Source organism: Canis lupus, chromosome 2, assembly GCF_011100685.1.
Source record: "Canis lupus familiaris isolate Mischka breed German Shepherd chromosome 2, alternate assembly UU_Cfam_GSD_1.0, whole genome shotgun sequence".
Lineage (NCBI taxonomy): Eukaryota > Metazoa > Chordata > Mammalia > Carnivora > Canidae > Canis > Canis lupus.
The window spans coordinates 77,398,191-77,418,463 of NC_049223.1; the positions used below are offsets into that span (position 1 = coordinate 77,398,191).

The 20,273-nt window shown below is 35.2% G+C and overlaps 1 protein-coding gene across 14 annotated transcripts in view; it reads left to right on the plus strand.

Annotated features, from left to right (window-relative positions):
• Positions 1 to 20,273, plus strand: part of EIF4G3 (eukaryotic translation initiation factor 4 gamma 3) — a 330,614-nt gene that overhangs the window by 178,282 nt on the left and 132,059 nt on the right. For 4 of the 14 annotated variants that reach the window (XM_038531712.1, XM_038531714.1, XM_038531713.1 and 1 more), the window contains 3 exons: positions 556 to 651; positions 16,699 to 16,878; positions 17,452 to 17,566. In XM_038531712.1, the coding sequence (XP_038387640.1) occupies positions 556 to 651; positions 16,699 to 16,878; positions 17,452 to 17,566 (391 nt within the window). Of the gene's footprint in view, positions 1 to 185; positions 286 to 555; positions 652 to 2,037; positions 2,164 to 3,909; positions 3,934 to 5,607; positions 5,641 to 15,807; positions 15,829 to 16,698; positions 16,879 to 17,451; positions 17,567 to 20,273 lie in introns of those variants that run through there. The other 10 variants (XM_038531720.1, XM_038531722.1, XM_038531709.1 and 7 more) reach the window with 9 other exon arrangements.

Here is a 20,273-nt window from a genome sequence, read left to right on the forward strand (position 1 = left end):
TATCCCATGGTTTTATCTAAAGTTCTTATTGACTGTAGATTTTTATGTAAAAAAAGGTCATCATGAAAAAGAATTAAAATGTAAACAGAGGAAGAGAACAGCAATAGTATAGTGGTTAACCTAGTGAACTGCTAATCTGGCTCTGGGATATCTTCATCTTCCTCAATGGTTTTCTTTGCTTGTAGGTACTTTGGAAAGCTCACCACAGCAGTCACAAGTTCTCTCAGCCATGTTTGATTTTGTTTGTGGCATGTTCTGTCCGTTTCAGAAATAGATGAATTGACAGTGAGTGTTCTCTGTACTTCAGTTATCAAATCATTGTACTTAGGTTATTGGCTTGCAGATGTCTCCTTATCAGGAGGTTTAAGGTAACCTTTAAAAAATGTTGTTGTGATTCTGAATTACTGCATATAGTAGTAAAGATAAATTTTTAAAAGTAGAGCTGTGAACCACACTAGTAAATATTTCTATAAATTTCTTTTTAATACTTCGAGTTACCATGCCATATACATTCAGTATATGATAATGTTCTTGCCATTTTTTTCCTTTTGACAGACCCCATATCCCTCTGGACAGAATGCAGGTCCAACCACGTTGGTATACCCTCAAGCCCCTCAGACAATGAATTCACAACCTCAGACCCGTTCTCCGGTAAGTAAGCAGAAGCTTGTTCTAGACAATGGTTTCCATTCAAGTTTGTTTTTAGTAGCTTAGGTTCCTTTGGCTAAAATTTTTACTTGTTTTTGAAAAAATTTTCCCAAGGATTGATTGATTGATTATTTATTTATTTATGATAATTGGTTAGCATTGCATTTTCAGATTTTTAATATAGTAATACTTAAAATTTATTGAAAAAAAGAAGAAATGGAGCTTTTTATCTTCTTTTACTTTTCTGTGGCATGATTTTTTAAAAAAATGGTTGCATTCAAGTTCATTTCAGCTCTTAATTTGTTGTACTGTTCAAAATTCAGGAGGAGAGTAAAGCACAGTGATTTTAAAAGTAAATTTTATTATTTGGATTCTCAAATTTCAGTGGTTTGGGAAGTAAGATTTCTGAATCGGTGTCACTAGATCAGTTCTAACCATTTGATAGTTTGGACATATGCATGAAATACACCAATGGTGTATTCATTTTTTCAGATAGTAAATAAATTGTCATACAAATTAAAATGTTATCATCCTCTTTGCTCATCCTTTACATGGATTGCAATAAATATTGCAAAACTGAGAATTTACTCAAGGTTCATCCTTCTGTTTTACGAAAGTATTTAGTGGCTTCAGCTGTCCATTCCTTAGAACGTCGTTTCCTTCCCTGCATGACTAGTTTTTGCCAGAAAGTGCTTCTGTAACATCTCACATTGTATCTCACATTCCTACTGGTGTCTCAGCTTTGTGTTTTCCTCAGAATACAGGTATCTTCTTTTGGTTCCCCACCCGTGCTTTTTTTGCCTGTAGTATAGGGGTATTTTCATTGCATTAGCTCCTCTTCATTTGGTTTTATGCATGAACTAAGAAATGTTGAAATGTATTAAAGATTGCTCAAAGAACTAGAGATCATGGACTGCACCAAATTGTAATCTCTTTCTTACCCTCTTCCTGTCTTCCTTTTCCCTATTGCCCTCTTCTCCAATACCTACTCTTAGATCTTTGTTCTCCCCAGGGGGTAGAAGAACCTTTCTAAAGAGGTGGGACTTTGGTCCTAGTTGCTTGTTTGCTTGTCTTTTTTTTTTTTTTTTTTTTTTTTTTTTTTTTTTGCTGAAATGATCAACAAGAAATATCTGATGCAAGTTGTATTCTGAGAGTGGTTTGGGGATGTGGATACTTGACTACTTGGAGTGGGCCTGAGATCTCACCAGATTAATTTAGATAGGCCCTGCTTCTAGTCATTAAACATGGGACATTATGGTAAGCTCTTATTGCAAAGAATTCTATGGCCCTCTTCATCCCCTTCTCCCTTTTATAATTATTGAAAGAAAAGAAATTTACATGGTTAGAACTGGCGCAAAACCTGACTGAAGAGCTGCATCTCTAAACCAGTTTTTTTGACAGCCCAGCAGAACAGTGCCAATACATTGCACAGACAACTGGAAGAGGAGGAAGGTTTTGGAACAGACTCCCGTTTACAGGTCCTTGGCTGGAAGAGGCTGGATAAAATACTGCATTGTAAGCAATATAACAAACTGTACTTCTTGCAGGCAGTGGTGCCTCTGGCACTCATTATTTTTGACCACATCCATTTATTGGCTGATGAACAGAAATGCTTTGATTGCTTCTTCTCTGAAAGTCTAAGCTAGCATGGCAGTTTCTGCCAGGCATAGTGGGAAAAGAATAACAAATTGGGTGGGTCCTCTTGATTGGGAATTAGACAGGAGTAATTTGGGACTTAGATTTTTCTTTATTTTAAACTTGAAGAGGGATATCCCTTTCAGAAAATTTGATTTTAAAAGATAAATTTTAAGGCTCTTTTTCCCTCTTTCCATTTTATAATTGAATATCAAAGAGGAAATTGTCTGTAGTTGTCAGCCATTTTTCTGTGGTCATAAACTCTTCAGATACTATCCTCTATGCAATTTTTGCCATCTGCTCTGCTAGTGACCATTACCACCCCCATTACTAAAAACCACACACATAACATTCCATTACATATCCCAAAACAAGTGCAAGACTAGCAAACCCTGGACTACTCTTGCTTGTTGTTTTGGGTCAAGTTTTCTTTATTTCATTTGTGTTGGTGCTGGGAGGGTGAAGTTGGGATATGAAATTTGACAGGATTGCATTTTCTTTTACATCCCAAGTTGCCATAGTCTAGTCTCATCCATCCCACAGCTATCCCAACTGGTGAGGAGAGGTAAGCTGTTGCACTAAGGAAGGGACCCTTCCCATGGCTTGTAGAGCAGCTAAAGCTTACTCCATTCTATTTCTGCATTAATGGGCCATTGGCAATTGCACAGTTTAGGCTATTCTGTTCTTCCCTGGACAGCTGCCTTTGCAATCCAAGTGGCTTCAAGTGTTCCCCCTCCCTCTTTCAGGTTATCTTTGTGTCCATATTTCTACTTGATGTATAGTATCTTAGTTAAAGTCACATTATTGAAAATCTTGTTTAAAAGCAAAAAGGTACTGATTAGCTAGCTACCTCTCTATTCCATTTTCTGGTTGTACTGGAACTCTTTAAACAATAGTTTATTTTTAAATAGCCTCCAAAATAGCTATTAAATGCCTAATTGGAAGAGGGAGAACAGTTTGGATTTTGCAGTAACCTGTACCTACTGGTTATATTTTGTGGTGCCGAGTACCAAAGATACATCAGTGTTATGTTGGCCATGCCCTGTTGCCAACTGCACAGAAGAGTGAGTGGGTTGGTGGGTGGGTGGCATTAACATTCGATTCAAGTTCACAGAAGGCTGCTTTCCTTAATACCTACAGTCCTCACCATCTTAAAGACCCCTTAAAAAAAAAAAAAGAAATGAAAAGTTTCTATTTTTAATATGAGCCAGCAGCGACTACAGTTTGTTCTGTTGCTTACAGTTACCCTAGGATTAAGATTGTTGTCATTCCAAGTGGAAAGCTCAATAGCCAATGGTGACTAGTGCAAAATAGACTAGGGTACTTTCCCACTAACTTGTGTTGTAGTTGTTGTTGTTTAATATATGTGTAACTTTATAAGGTACTCCTCTTGCTCATAGAAAGTTCTCTTTTGACTGGAACCTTCCAAGTATATGAAGTTGCAACTTTTATTTTAGAGCCTTAGAAATGGCACCTTTCTGTGGAACAGTGATAAGACAGGTACTGCTATATTCAGGTTAATTTTTTAACATGGCCCTTCTCTCCCATTTTCTTCAAAAGTGTCATGAAGAGACATCTCACTTCCACCCCCTACTTTCATACCACATGGGTGATATTGCCTATTCTTGAAACTTGATGTCCATGGTAGAGGTATGATCTGTTTTCTTTTCATAATTGGAAAACTGAAAATATAAGACCTCAGTTTCTATGAAGAGAAAATATTTTGCAAGAAGTATAGCTGTCCTTATCATCATTCTGAAAATCTCTTTTACAATAGTTAGCAAATAAAATGGCTGACCTAACACACTGTAATCACATTCAGTTATGCTGAATAACTTTGAATTGTTTTTAAGACACATTTCATTACTTGAAAAATAGGTAATACTTTAGCTTCTAAGATGAATTCTTAATAAAGCAGGCTTCAGCAGAAAACTCCTATGTTATGGTATGTGCTCCACTGCAGTTTGTTGAAAATTATTTATATGAAATAATGGCAGTTGGGGAAATAATTCCACATCTCTTGCATGTAACTCAGAAATTCTGAGTGTGAGGGATTGCTTCTTAGTTAATCTTCAGTCTGATTCACCTGTAGTGTGAGTTGACAGAAGGCTCTCTAGCAAATCAAACAACTGAAGACATATTTTAGTTTCTTAAACGTGTTATGTTAATGCCCTGTGTGGTTTGTGTTTACTACTGCTTTGTAAATATTTTCTTTTCACTATTAAAAGAGGGTGGTTAACATTTTGATAGTTAATTAGTAGCCAGTACATGACGCTATGTCCCAAATAGTTTTTCTCTGTCCTTTTTAGTGAAATCACATTGGAAGTGATGAAGAATTAGGTGATCTTAGAGGTTTAGTATTTAAAAAATTTTGTTGGTAGAAAGATTTTTCTTTCATTGTAAGTTAGGGAGAGGGAGAGTTGGAGTATGTATTACCTGCTTTCAAGCACTGTATTGGGCTAAGGATTTATATATTTTCTGTTGTTTTTATTATCCTTATCAGATAGCAGTAGGTACATATGGACAGTGTTGTGCTGTTGTGTATAGAAATTTGAGTTCTTTCACTCTTTTTTCTTCTTAAGCTTGTAATAGTACCACTTTGATTAATCATGTTAGAGAGTGATGTTCATTACCAGCTATTTGCTTTAGTATGCTAATATTCTACTTTACTAGTTAATTGTATTTAAATATATAGTTATATATATATTTAAATACATGTTTATATATTATAAATATGCCTGTATATTTATAGATATATAAATGAAATTTTATTCTTTAAGAAATAAAGGAAGATACTGAAATTTCCATTTCATGTGTGAGATACCCCATTAAACTTAAGTAAATTTGAAATCAGTCCTGTTAACATTTTTTATTTCCTGTGGGACATTTTAATTACTTCCTATTTCTTGTAATATAAAAACTTTTCTCATTTTCTCCCGCTATATCAATTTGCATAAGCACCCTTGACCTTTTCCTGTTTGTCTTAATGTAACCACTTAGTATTTCAAAACTCCTTCTGCTTTATTTTTTTATTTTTATTTTTTTTTAATATTCCTATCAGAGAGGTACCCTTATGTGCCTAACAGCTTAGCTGTTTCTCTCCCAGCTGATAAATGGCAAACTATACCTGGTAGTGGTGTTAACCTGTTGAATCTTAGTACCTGTCTGTCACTGTCCTGCAGCAAAGCTTTGACTGTTTGTGTTTTTTTTTTTTTTCTTGTGGGTTTTTTTCTTTTGGCATATTGTGTGACATTTGGTTTTTGTTGTGGTGTTTCTGACTCTTTGTGCCTTTCCTTTTGTATTTGTTTTCCCTCCTTTTCTCAGTTTGCAGCGGGGCCTCGACCTGCCCATCACCAGGTACTGTACTCTTGCCCCTTCACTATCACCCTTAACAATAGGTGGGGGCTTTAGTAGCTTCTGACCCTTAGAATGCTGCCATTCCAGGGAACTGCCCAAACTGTGCTCTGCAAGAGTAGCCATAGTCTCCTGTGATTCTGTTCTTTTGTCCTTCACTAATTTCACAGCGTTTTGTTATTAACAAACCCTATCCCTTCTGTTCATGGCACAATTTAAAAATAATAGAGTGGTTTTTACCCCAAAAAATAATTGCTCTGAATTTAGAGAACCCTGAAAAATTTTAGATATAGTAAGCTCTCACAGATTTTGTGGATATCTCTATTGTTTTAATTTAACTGGAATAGGCAACATTCTAAGGGTTTTCTGTTAACATTCTGATGTAACTTGCATTGATGTGTATAAAACAGCGTTAGTATTTCTAAAACCACTTAATCTCATTTACTAACTTAGATCTAGTATCAAATTAACAGTAATACATACTCATTTGCTGCATAGAATTATTCTCAGGATACATAGAAAATAAATACCTTATTTAATTTTAATATTTGTAGCCTGTTCTTTTTAAATGAAGTAACTGATTAAGTTAAAATTTGAAAGTGTATATGCTGACACTAATTTATTTAGCAGGAATATAGTAGAAGAGGTGGTTTGGGAGAAAGAAAAGCCCTGCAGGGTTTTTCCCTTCAAATAGCTTTTTAGAGAGTGTCCTAAGACATTTTCTCCTGCCACAGTAGAAAGGGCCTAGGCCTTACAGATCTGGTTCATATTACCAGCTTTTTTACTGTGTAACCAATTAGGTTAAGCAGATCTTTTTCTGAACTCCAGTTCCCTTGTAAAGTGGGGATAAATACCCTCTATATTAGAGATGAGATTCTTTAGGCATCTGACATAAAGTAAGCAGTCAATAAGTAGTAGCTATTTTTTATACTATTATGCAATCTAGTATGGTTTGATAAAATGAGAGAAATGTTACCCATTGTTTAACCTGTGGTTATCATAGTTAGAATTCTTATTGAGTAAATGGAGATGGTTTAATTGCAGAATTTCATTGTCTACCATTGGTTTAATACAAGGCTCTATTTCTTAAAGTCTTTTCAATTTAGACGGTATAAAAGCCAAGCAAATTCTGCTAAAGACACTTTGCAGAACTCAGATGTGGTTTTATGAAATGGAGGGCAGTTCTTTGGATTAGGCGAAGAAACAAAATTTGCATACTTTTTAGTATCAACAGATAGTGTTGTTAAAGTACTTTAAGAGCTTGCGGTTTGGTGTCAACTAGACCTAGGTTTGACTCTTCCTTATTAACTGAGTCATTTTAGGCAAGTTACTCACTGGGCTCAGCCTCAGTTTTCTCATCTGTAAAATGGGGACAGTATTAGTACCCATCTTAGGACTGATATGAAGAGTAAACGAGGTAATTGAAAGAAAATGTTCAACAGTGTTTGGCACATAGTACTAATCTATGGGACACGATTACTAATAATTAAAAAGAAGATAAGCCTTTAGGTAAAAAGATCGACTATAAATTTTTAAAAATATTTAGTCAAGGGTCATATAGGTAAGGCTTATTTTAGTTAGGAATCAAGCCAGAGATATAGTCCTAACAGAGAAACCTGGGAGCAGAGAAACTCTGCTCTAGAAGTGGAGTAGAAAAAAAACTAGTGATTAAGAAAAACAATATCTGAGCTCCTTCATATAAGGCTGAATGTTTCTATAATTTCTATTCAGTCGCAGTGGTTCTCAAATAAGGATGTTGTACTTAAACCTTTTATAAATAGTCTTTTTTAGGAAAGTTTGTTTTCAGAATTTTCTTCTGAGCCTAAAGGTTTGTGATACACTTTATTTTTCTTTAAATTCCAAAAACAAAGGAAAACTTAAAGGGGTCTTTGTGAGAAAAGGTTGATTTCAATTCTGAAATCATTTTTCCTGTGTAATATGACTTAAGAAAGTATTGGCAGATTGGTCCTTTATTTAGCTATGGGGTGATGCTTGTGAAATTATGGTATGTTTCAACTATAAAAAAACTACATACGGGGAAGCCTTGGTGGCTCAACGGTTAAGCATCTGCCTTCGGCTCAGGGCGTGATCCTGGAGTCCCAGGATCGAGTCCCACATCAGGCTTCCTACGTGGAGCCTGCTTCTCCCTCTGCCTATGTCTCTGCCTCTCTCTCTCTCTCTCTCTCTGTCTCTCTGTCTCTCATGAATAAATAAATAAAATCTTAAAAAAAAAACTACATATGTGTATATACTTAACTACTTCTGTATTAGCAAGGAAAATAATTACTTTTTGACACTAGTTCTTGAAATGCAGCATAAATCCAGAGCATTGTTTTTGGATACAAAAACTTCAGGTAGCTGGCTACTATTTACTCTGGCATTCTTCCTTTCTAAATAGCAGTTAACATGTTTTCATTACACCAGAGAGAATTAAGTGAGTAAGGAAACATATAACTTTGGTTGAGGCAGCAGCAGTAATTCGTTACTATGGAGAACTAGAGGAGGGAGGGGTTAGGGGTTGAAGTGGCACTGCTGAGCAGGAGCTAGCTGAAGCAGTGGCATGGTATAGAGCAAATTGTTAGGAAGAGTTTGCTCTTCTGTATCCATGGATGTACAGACCAATTTGATTTGTTTCACTATGGGATAGGTATTGTCATTTTGGGTTATGAAAAACTTCCCTGTAAATTGCACTTCATTTAGCAACCTTAGGACTCTAAATGCCAGTAGAATTCCCCTAGTGACAATTAAAAAAACAAAAAACACCTTCGTACATTTCCAAATAGCCAATATGGAGGTGATACTATTTCCTATTTGAAAATTACTGATTGAAGTCTGCATTTAAGACAGTCTTCTCAAATCTAAAGTCATGTAGAGGGGCACCTGGGTGGCTCAGTCAGTTAAGCATCTGACTCTTGATTTTGGCTCAGGTCATGATTTCAGGCTTGTGAGAGGGAGCCCTTTGTTGGGCTCTGGGCTGGGCATGGAGTCTGCTTGAGATTCACTCTCTCCCATTTTTTTTTGCTCCTCTCCATCTCTCTCTCTCTCTCTCTCTCTCTCTCTCTCTCTCTCTCTCTCTCAAAGAAAGAAAGAAAGAAAGTCAGGTAGAGGTTCATAGAGACATTGAGACAAAGCAGTATTATAAAACAAAATAGTAGATAGAGACTAGTATAATGAGAGCAAACATTAAAAAAACATTGAATGGTATACCAAGAATACATTTTTAAAGGGGAAAAACATTTGATGTCCTAGGTTATTTTTGGTTTGTTGTGAATTGAAGGCACAAATGGTTTTATCATCTTTGGCCAGAAAGAATTAAATCAAGGGTTAGAATTAGCTTTGAATAGTTAGACTTAGTCAATAGATCTCTCATTTCTCCTTTATTGCATTGTTCATCAGTGGCTGCCTTGCTGATCATATATCCTTTTATGCTTTGATTTTTTTTTTAACATAACAATTTGATGCTGGGTGATGTTTCCTATGATCGTTGTTTCTAAAATTCAACAGTAAATACATAGCTTTTTGTGAATGCTTACTAATAGTTCCTCCTATAATAACATTACAAAGGAAAAAAATACTGTTATTTAGATAAGTTAATTCCTTGTGAAATGAAAACACAGTTGTCCAGTTTAGTAATCTAGAACATATATTTTTTCTTCTTTGTAAAGTGAAGTTTACTGAATTGAAATGAAGTAAGTAAGATTTTAGATAGTAGTATTTTTAGTTTAATAGCACCAAGAAACTGTTATAGAATTATTACTTGGAACTACTTTTATTTAGAATATCTTTCTGTGTGGCCAGCCAGAGCTCTTACTGAGTCCCTCCAGTCAGGAATACCATGCTCCAGTTAGAATTATGTCAGCCTTGTCTTCTTCTAGTACCATTAGTTTTTGACTTTTGCAGAGATTCTTCACATTAATTGATTAGAATGTCCTTTTGCATTTTGGAACTTGAAGGAAGCTTCAGATTAGAATAAAAGTTTTCTTCAAAGGTAAAAGAAGAAGCACTACGTAATTTTATATGCAGACACCTTTGGCTTTAGAAATATGTCAACTATTTTTACTCCGATGTTTGAAAATCCCAAGGTAATTAGAAACTGAAAGAACAGAATGTACACTCATAAGTAAAAACAAGTCACTTAGTATAATGTAGATTCTGGCTTGTGTTAGTAATTTCATGTTTAGTAGTTGAAATTTGTGTAGTTGTGGTTTAAAGTTACTTGTGTTCCTGTCCTTATTTCACTTTGGGGTTTCATAACAGAGATCAAGTGTTGGTTAAATACTATAGCTGTAAAAAAAAAAAAAAAAAACTATAGCTTTATAGTCTTTGCATTTTGAGAAAGACCAGGGAATTGGTATTTAAAAGTGTTCATAAAACAAAAACATTTTTGCAGTGTGTTGATACATGATTTTAGTTCAGTTAGTATTCACAAATGTTGAAGAATATGCCACATTCAAAACAATCTGATTTAGTGTAAACAAAAGTTTTGTAAAGCTTAATAGTATTTCACAGCAAGCAATATGTTACCTGGTGGCAAGCAGCATTGAAACTGCTTGTTTTCCTGTTGTAGTTTCCTTCTTTTTGCTAAAAGATTAAAAGAAAACAGCTGCCTTATGTTGATTTTTTTCCCCCATTATGACCCTTAGAAGTTTTTGCACTCAAGTTGTACTGTTACATTTGAAGCCTTAGTTTCTGGTAGAGAAATATTTGTATTGCTCTTGGCAGTTTCTTAGATTTGGAAAGTAAAATAAATGAAGGCTTAGGGCTTGCCTCTGCGGCCAGACCTCGCATATCAGAGTCTAGTGGATATTACTTGGAAATCTGTAAAGCATTTATGCACTCTTATGACCGTGCTCTTTGATTTTTCAGAGCTTAATGTAAGTCAGTCATGGGCAGTTTTATCTGGTACCTTATTCACCAAAGTCTCGTAGAGTTACAGCAGAGATAGTAAACACAGATTGGGAGTCAGCTTAACTGGGAATCTTAGCTTTACTACAAACTAACTTTGAACCTCAGGTTTTTTATCTGAGAAATGGATAAAATATGCTCATAAATGATAAAATATTAAAGTGTTGCAATACAGCACCTGGTCCCTAATGGTGTTGTGAGGATCAGAGTACCTGCCTTCACAATCCCTGGCACATAATAGGTTCTTGGTGAATGTCAGTTTTCCTTAGCAGTGACACAGCCTGTCTTTCCCCCCTTTTTTGAGCTATTTTTACCTATGAGTGAAGTATTCTAACAAGGTTGCCTATTTCTCAGAGTCTACATCATAATCAGACTGTTCCTGAACAGTTTTTACGTTTTTTTTTTTTTTTTCCATCTGACAAAATCCTCCATAGCATTACTGTCTGATAGAATGTTCTGTGTGGTGGTGATGTTCCGTGTCTGCCCTATTCACTATAGTAGCTACTAGCCACATGTGGCTATTGACCACTTGAAATGTGCAATGCAACTGAAGATTAAATTAATTTTAATTTAAATAATCAAATATGGCTAGTGACTGTTAGATACTCTGCTCTAGGGCTTACATCTTCTAAATCTTTTTTTTTTTTTTTTTTTTACATCTTCTAATTCTTAAGGAAACATAAATTATGTGATCCTGGCCATGTGCCAGGAAAGAACAGAAAGAACCTAGAACATAATAGCCTTCATTGTAAATTGTTGTAAGCAGTAGAATATCTGGTTGGTAATTGAGTGGTATTCCATTATGTGGACTTTTCACTGCTTGTCCCTTTATAACTTGTGAGAAAATTATAGCACTGTTATTTTTCTTGAGTACTCTAGAATTTTTGAAGATATTAACCTAAAAAATTCATAATTGCAAGTCTTTACTGTTCCTCTTAGTAGTCTGAACTGTGTATTGCAGAAAGGTAGGGATATCAGAAACATACTTTGATATAGTTTTTATTATTTTGCAAATTAATAAATATTTAGTCAGGTTTTTTTCCACATAGGAAGAACTAATGTGACTGAATATGATTTTTCAAATGCTGAAAATGAATAGGTAGTTTTCACGGAATGTCTAATTAAATTTTTTTTTTTAGAGATAACTGTCTTTTGATGATTTTAGAAAGAGTGAAGTCATGAGAAGTGATATAATTACCAACATCTTCAAAAAGCATTTATTACTAATGTTATTAGCCAGGAAACTTTAGGTAATGGCATAATTATCACACCTTTAGAAGGATTTTCTAAAATGCAACATTTTCCTTCTGGTTTCTAGAGTGTTTTAGTGAAAGTCAGCTATCATGAGTACTTTAAATTCAGCCTCTGTTTTAAATGTACCCTAGCCCTTTGGGAAAGCTGCCCAAAGTACCACCTCAAATGAGGGCTGTTGCTTTCCCTTGCCATTCCCCTGGCATGCTAGTGGACCATTGTAAGATAAAAGACTTAAAACAAATTGAAATCAAGATTGGAAATGATACTTCTCTTATACATGATTCCTCCCTTCTCTACCTAGCCTTTTTCAACATTTTTCATCAATGACTTGGGTTAGTGACATCCCTGTCAGATTTGCTGATGGTTATACAGTTTTGACATTGTATCATACATTTGAATCCAGAAGTATCTGTACAGTCTGAAATGATGGGTTTAAATTAGCTAGATATGTTTTCTTTTTTCTTTTTTGTTAGATATATTTTCAAAGGAATAACATACAAGATTCCCTATCTGAACCTGATTACATAACTCTAAGAGTACATACAAAAGTGAAGAGCATGACTTATTGCCAGGTTGTATATAAAGAAGACTTAAGGGTTTTACAAGATTGTAACTCAGCACCAATCAGTAGTAAAATGTGGTTGACAAAAGAGCCTCTGTTATTCTTGGTTTTATTAATGGAAATGTAGTCAGCCAGAGTAAGAGAGAGATGTTGCTCTTTCATTTTGCACAGATAAATTTATTGAGTGAGTCCAGGTACATTCTGGGCAGACACCATCTGGATGTTTGTGTTTGATTTTCTCTTTAGTGAAACTGAACTGTGGGACCATACTGAGAGAAAGCTGAAGAGGGAATTCAACATCTTGGTTGGAGGGACAGGGCATGGATGGTAGTGATTGGCTTAGAACAAAAAAAAAGACATTGGTATAAAAGTTGGCAGTGATGGCTGTCTTCACATAACTTAGAGATCTGTCACTTCTGTAGAAGAAGGATTTGACTTTGATGTGTTTTTAGGACTATTTATTGGACCAAAGGGAAGGTGATGCAAAGAGAAAAATTTGGAGCCAGTAGAAGGAAAGTCAGAACACCATTTAATAATATACTGGAATTTGTACCTTCAGTTGTTCAGTTGTTCAGTTGTAACCCAAAGGGCATGTCAAATAAGAGATTTAAACTGTAGATATGTGGTTAGACTAAATGTCCTGTACTGTCCTTACATCCAGTATCCAGGAGAGTTTGATCAGTGAAGAGAAAAAGGAATTCAGAAGCATTGCAAACAGTTTGAGAAGGCTCATTCACGTTCATATGTTCTTTTTAATAACCTGTAGTTTGCTGCCATGCCTACCCACGGATTTTTAATTTCCTGCATCATTATTAAATCTAATGCTAAATTCACAATTGAATGGTTAAGAGAGAATACAAAAAAGAGAATCCATTTCTTTTGATTTCTTTGCCTTTCCAGCCATTACACCTTTTCTAGCCCTATATATTAGAATCTCGTGTAGTTATATGTGTGTGAGTGTGTGTGTGTGTGTGTGAGAGAGAGAGAGAGAGAGAGAGAGAAGGAGGAGGGGTTGGGGAGAAGGAGGGAACTTCTAAAGGGGAAAAATAAGCTCCAGAGAGCCTGTCCCTATAAAAATCTTACTACAGTGAGTTCGAGTAATAGTAGTTCTGTTGTACCTAGGATATAAATGTTGTTCCAAGGATGTGAAGCATAGGAAAAGGTGTCAGTTACTTTAAGGGAGGTAAAGAATTACAGTCTTGCAAGAATTAGAAATTTATTTTCCTTAATAATAATCATGGATTCTATAAAGTAATTGATGGAACATTTTTCTTACTAGGAATCAGCTATGATTGAGGGATATGCCACTCATTAGTGTAGTTGGATAAAGATCTCACCATATCCCTTCAGCCTTAGAAAACATTTCTTCTTATTGGCAACAATTGTTTGAAAATATAAGGAGTATTCCATTTTATGAGAAGTAGAGTGTGTAACAGTTAAAGTTATAGACCTAAACCTGACTGTGTTTAAATTACAGATGGGAGACCTTTAGTAAATTAGTCTCTCTGTCCCTCAATTTCCCCATATATCCAATGGGGGTGTTAATAATACTACCCACCTTAGAGATTTGTTGTGAGAATAATTTAGCATATATGTAAAATGATTAGAGCAGTACCTGGTAGCTAGTAAGTGCTGTATAAATCTTCAGTATTATTTAATGTACATATATGAATACACTTTTCTTCATTGCTTCAAAGCTGAAGTCTTAGTTTTTTTAAAAAAATTGCATGTCCATGTAACCATAAATTTGGTATTTTCCTGGATTCAGGTGTTTATTAATATTAGCCGTATCATCAGAAACACTTGTTTTTCTTTCAAAACAACTGAAGAAAACAGGCTTCTGAATCCTTCTTGAATAAGCTGTATTCTCAGCTGTGGTAAACAGGAGTTAAAAACCCTGGTGGAGGATTTGGAAACCATTGCCAGGAAAAGGATTCACATATAGTAAACTGTTAGACTTGTGGGGAAACTTTGCCCATATATGCTTTTCTTGCTCTACACAAGTTAATAAAACCATGTCTATTCAGTCAGTAAGTACTCTGACAAAATTTAATGATAATATAAATACAGTGGATCTTCACTTGTGTTTGATACTCTCCTTGTCTTGGCTGCCCTCTAGAGTTGGTGGAAAAGTATCTTACAGGAGTAAGATTTCTGTCCACTGCATCCAGCATGGAGTAATGCTCATGAAGTTGAGCAGATGAATGACTGTCCTCTCCTTGAGGCCTGTAAGAGTTTTGTGGCTCCTGCCATATTAACCAAGTTATAAAAATGTTTAAGTTCATTCATGAAATGTGTTTACAGCTCATATGAATAATAGGTTGATGAATAATAGATTCTATCTGCTGTGTACTTATGAGAAGTGAAGTGTAGGGTGGAAAGTTTACTAGTTCAGTGTTCTTGGTTGCAGCCAACAGAAATTCTTGTGTCTGTTACCAAAACTGTGCCAATGGAAAAAACATGACACTATTGCTGTGTATGTCTCTGCTCAGGTTCCTGTGTTAGCAACTTTGCTTCTTGTGTCTTCTTTTCATCTCCATCAACTACTACTCTCTATGGCCTTCCCCATCTGGTTCCCCCATCCACTCCATTCTCCTGCTGTACTGTCTGTTGCTTTTCTGTGACTTAACTCTTTAGGGCTTTCTTTGTCCTGGGTTGTGAAGGCCTTTCAAATGGGGATGAGCCTTGGATGTTGGATCCTAATTCTTCCAATTCAGCATAAGATAAAAAATTATTTCTTTTACTATGTATGGGTAGCTTGACACTCAAGATTAAGACAGACTTGAGTGGGCCCAAAGCTCATCCTTGCCTTTATTTGGACCAATAGCAATGCTCATGTCTGGAATTGTGAGACAACTCAAGAGATTTTGGAGCTAGACCACATTTTAAGACTAGTTTTATATTTCCCCATCTTAAAGCTTTAAGTGGCCTTTTATACGCTGTGTTAGTTGAGAAGAGCAGGTTTCTGTCCTGAAGGGTCTGATATATTTTCAAAAGTTTAGTTATTTCTTAGGACATTTACAAACTTTAAAATAATGAATGACACTTTGATTATTAACTCTTTTCTCCATTAAAGATGGAGAGTGGATCATAGAGAAGCTAAAAAACTAATGCCAATTCACAAAATGGATGTCTGTGTAGCCAAGAACAGGAATCTGACATATCCTTTCAAGCTTTATAACTTGTGGCTACTATAAGAATATTTTTGCCACTGGGTTTATTTATATTCAATTAAGTGTGATTCAATTCTTCAATTCCATGTGTCCTTGAATTCTCAAGTGGAGAATTGTCATTCTGATTTTCTAATCTTCCTTCTTCTCCTATTATTACTAAATAGAAAGATATTTTTGTTGAGCTGCATGCTATGTCCTACCCCTTCCTACTGATCTATAAGCTTTTCCATTGGCTTTCTTTCTGTTTCCTGCTGCTTTCTTGCTTCATAATTGAAGGGAGGATTCAGACCCATCCAGGTAACAACTACTGGTTCTGCATGGCCTCTTTTATTACTCTATTCCCTTCTTATTATTACAATGAGATTGACTGTTTGCTGATGAATATACGTGCATTCACGGTGGGAATTTACTTTTGGTGTATTGTTTCAAGGCTTTTAAGCCTGCAGTGAGAGCCATAAATAATCAGATACTGGCCGCCATTTGATAAATTTGACTTCTGCTCCTTCCAGACCATTCTTGAGTCTATCTAGATTTTCCACTTTTATTACATACTGTTATTCACGAAAGCAAAATTGGGTTCAGTAAATATGGGTTTTCCATGTTTTAGAAAAAGGAAGGCCATTCCCATCGTGTGACAAATCAGAATGTGGCAACTCTACTTATAGTTTTAATTTAACTTGACTCTGATAGACTGAGATGAAAATCCTTATGTCCAGAAATATTTTATAAATTACTTAAATGGTAGTTTTTAAGGGGCTGTTTTAAATTTTTAATAAGTTCTTATAAGCTACCTACTCTTACTGAAAGAATAAGTGCTTTTATACAGTAGAACAACTTTTATTAGACATAAGCTACTCCTTTTGTTATATTTTATCACATACTTTAAAAATAGTAATTATGGTATATAATTTTTCATTTAAATTAGCTGAGACTTCATTTTGAAAGTGAGACTGCCCTACCGTTTTCATACGTGTGACAGCATGGAACAAAACTTTATTTAGTGTGCCTAGCGTACAATATTTTTAGTGATCCCAGCCACAGGCAGTTTAGTCTCTTTTCATGTATAATGTATTTCCAATTCAAGTTGGTAATGAGAAAGCTCAAAATAGTAAAATTTACATATTCCTCTTTGTAAAAAAAATAAATAAATATTTCCCCCCTCCTCAGTTTTTTCAGAGGCCTCAGATACAGCCTCCTAGAGCTACCATCCCGAACAGCAGTCCTTCCATTCGTCCTGGTGCACAGACACCCACTGCAGTGTATCAGGCCAATCAGCACATCATGATGGTTAACCATCTGCCCATGCCGTACCCAGTGCCGCAGGGTCCTCAGTACTGTATCCCGCAGGTAAAGTATCTCTCAAGTCTGTGTGGTCCAGCAGTAGAGTGGGGATTAACCCAAATTCTCATCAGAGGAGGCAGGGATGGTGGATGATGGCATTGGTTTTTAGTGATATGTGAACTTTTTTGTTGGTTGTAAGTCTAGCCATTTTGTCATTTTCCGAAATATTGTAAGGAGATATTTCTACATCTAAGTTTTTCTAAGATGTTAGAGTAATTATTTTTATCTTTTAGCTTTTACCCCAATCCTTCCCCATATCCATCTGCTCTAAAACAGACTCAGTAATTATGCTGTTCCTGTGATATCTTTCAATTTCATTGAAAACTATCACCTTAAAATAATTTTACACTGAGAAGATGTCTGTCTGTGCATTGATTTGCTGTATGATTTTACGTAATGCACCTCTTTCTCTTTGTCCTTATGCATCTGGATCGCAAGCATTTTTGAAAGTATTTAATCAGATGTTTTTACCTTATTTCAGTTAATTCTTTTCTATATATACACACACACAAAACTATTTTTTTTAATAGTAAGCTACTACCACATTATTTATAAATGTCTTTAACTTCTCTTTTCTAGTACCGTCATAGTGGTCCTCCTTATGTCGGGCCCCCACAACAGTATCCAGTTCAACCTCCAGGACCCGGGCCTTTTTATCCTGGACCAGGACCTGGGGACTTCCCCAATGCTTATGGTATGTATGAAATATTGGGCAATATTTGGTAGTTTGTTGTGTTTATTTCTTTTTCTTGTTTGGCCAATCAGTTTAGTCAGTGTTATAAAGGATTTTTAAATGTTGCAAACATTCTAAATGGAAAGCATTTTAGTGACTTACAAGGAAAGAGTATTACAGGAGTATATTTAGTTAATGAATGACTCCTGAAAGAGTTGGTAATTCTGTTGCAAAAAACCCATGTCTCAAGGTTCTGAATCTGCAGCCAACTCATCATTACCTGGATTTTTGCTGATGGAATAAATATAAAACTGTTGAACATCACTGGTTTGAACTGTGTGGATCCACTTATGCACAGATTTTTTTATATAAATATAGTACAGTATAAACATTCAGCACTATTTACCAAAATGTTTAATGTTTTCCTAGTAGAATGTACTATCCACAAAAACAAGGAATTTCATTGTTTTGTTCACTACTGCCCTGTCACCTGAAATAGTAACTGTAGGCTGTTGAGGTGGGATGACTGAATATAACTCAGTATCCCTATGATTCCTTTTCTGTAAAATTGTGACAAATCTGTCATATGATGTTTTTGAGGGGCAGCCCAGGTGGCTCAGTGGTTTAGTGCCGCCTTCGGCCCAAGGCCTGATCCTGGAGACCGAGGATCGAGTCCCACATCAGGCTCCCTGCATGGAGCCTGCTTCTCCCTCTGCCTGTGTCTCTGCCTCTCTCTCTGTGTCTCTCATGAATAAATAAATAAAATCTTTAAAAAAAAGGATGTTTTTGAGGATTAGTGAAATGAGAATGCCTTGAAAAATCACAGATGTTTTTAATATAGAGAAGTAAGTGCCATGTTTGTACTTTGTTTATGAACCTGTACTAAGTTAAAGAGTAATAAAAATAACTTATTCAATAAACTTCTCCCACATATTACACTTCATTATTACGTAATCTATTACAGATAAACAGGTGTCCACTAACCAATTTCCTAACTTTGAGATTTAGTGTCTCTGTTAAAAACCTTTACAGCAGAAATAATTGCTATTAGAAGAGCTCACAAACATTTCCTTTAGGTTTTGAGGTGAAATAGGCCAAGGGACAAAGTGTTATCTGGTTTTACCACTTCTAGAAAAGGGAAAACCTTTCTCTCACTTTGGCCACAATTGCTTGTGAAATTGCAGATGCAAAATGATGTACTTCATTATGCCATTAAATATCTCAAGTGTGTGTGTGTGTGTGTGTGTGTGTGTATATGAAACCTGGCTTTACTAAACTTGTTATTTTACTTGGAAATACTTGATTTTTCAAAACAACATGTTACATATATGTGTTTTAATGTAAAATAATACATGTACATCACCCAGCTTTGATTTAGAATATTATCATTACTGTTGAAGTGTCCCTTGTGTGTCCCTTGAACTTAGTTTGAACTTGGAGTTTTCATGCCACCTTAGTGCTTTTGTATTTGTACTTATTCTATAAATTTAAATCCAATTACAGTGATTTTCTAATTTTTAAAAAGATTTTATTTATTTGAGAGAGAGAGAGAGAGCACAGGGGGAGGAGCAGAAGGAGAGGGACAAGCAGACTCCCCGCTGAGCACAGACCCCGAAAAAGGGCTTGATCTCAGGACCCTGAGATCATGACCTGAGCCAAAATCAAGAGTCAAGACACCTAACCAACTGAACCACCCAGTCACCCCCAATTAAAATTATGTTTAATTGTAAAATTGTCTGTTGATATAATCAAGAATTAATCTAATAGAAAACTGTAAATGAGATTAGCTGTCAGAGTAAACATACTGAAATCCACATTTTCTCTTGAAAATCACATTTTCTCTTTCATTTCCATGTTGTAGTGGGAATGTAGTTGTATCTTCTTACATATAAAATAATTTTGAAAGTTGCCTCGCTGAATCCTACTCTTATTTACACATTATATAAATGACTTTTTGACTCAGAAAATATTGTCCTTAAAATTCTGTTAGGAATCTGTGCCAGCCCTCTTTATTGTACTTTAATACTACTGCAGTATATATAGAAACGATATAGATGAGTTTAATGGCAGGACAATATTTTGCTGATTTGTATATACAACATTATAACATATTTGGCGTTATTTCTATTACATATACTGTGTTTGTTTTATTTTCACAAAAAGCAGGATATTGAGGGGCACTTGTATCTCAGATATTGTTGATGTTTGTTTCCTTTGCTAGATATTCTTTCTTCTTAGGAAAATTCTTACACAGATCCAAAATCCATCAAGTAAGCAGTTTGCCATCTAGATTAAAACAGTTTACCTAGTTTCCTTAAGATGAGAAAAGCAATCTTAATTTTTCATTATGAAAATAACCAAGTTAGTGAGAAAAATGCAAATAATATAGAATGTAAAAAGTTGAAATAGCCAGTTTTTCTCCCTTTCTCCATTCCTATAGAAAAAATATAACAGATTAACACATATTTTTCACTTATATTTAAACAATTTTTAATAAAAATGGGCACATACTATTTGTAATGTTCTAAAACTTTCTTGGAAAAAAAAAAATAAAACTTTCTTGGTTTTTCCCTCCATCTCACAGTATATTCCTGGACATCTTCCCATTTCATTAGCTATAGAATTCTTTTTTTTTTTTTTTTTAAAGATTTTATTTATTTATTCATGAGAGACAGACAGAGAGAGAGAGAGAGACAGGCAGAGAGACAGGCAGAGGGAGAAGCAGGCT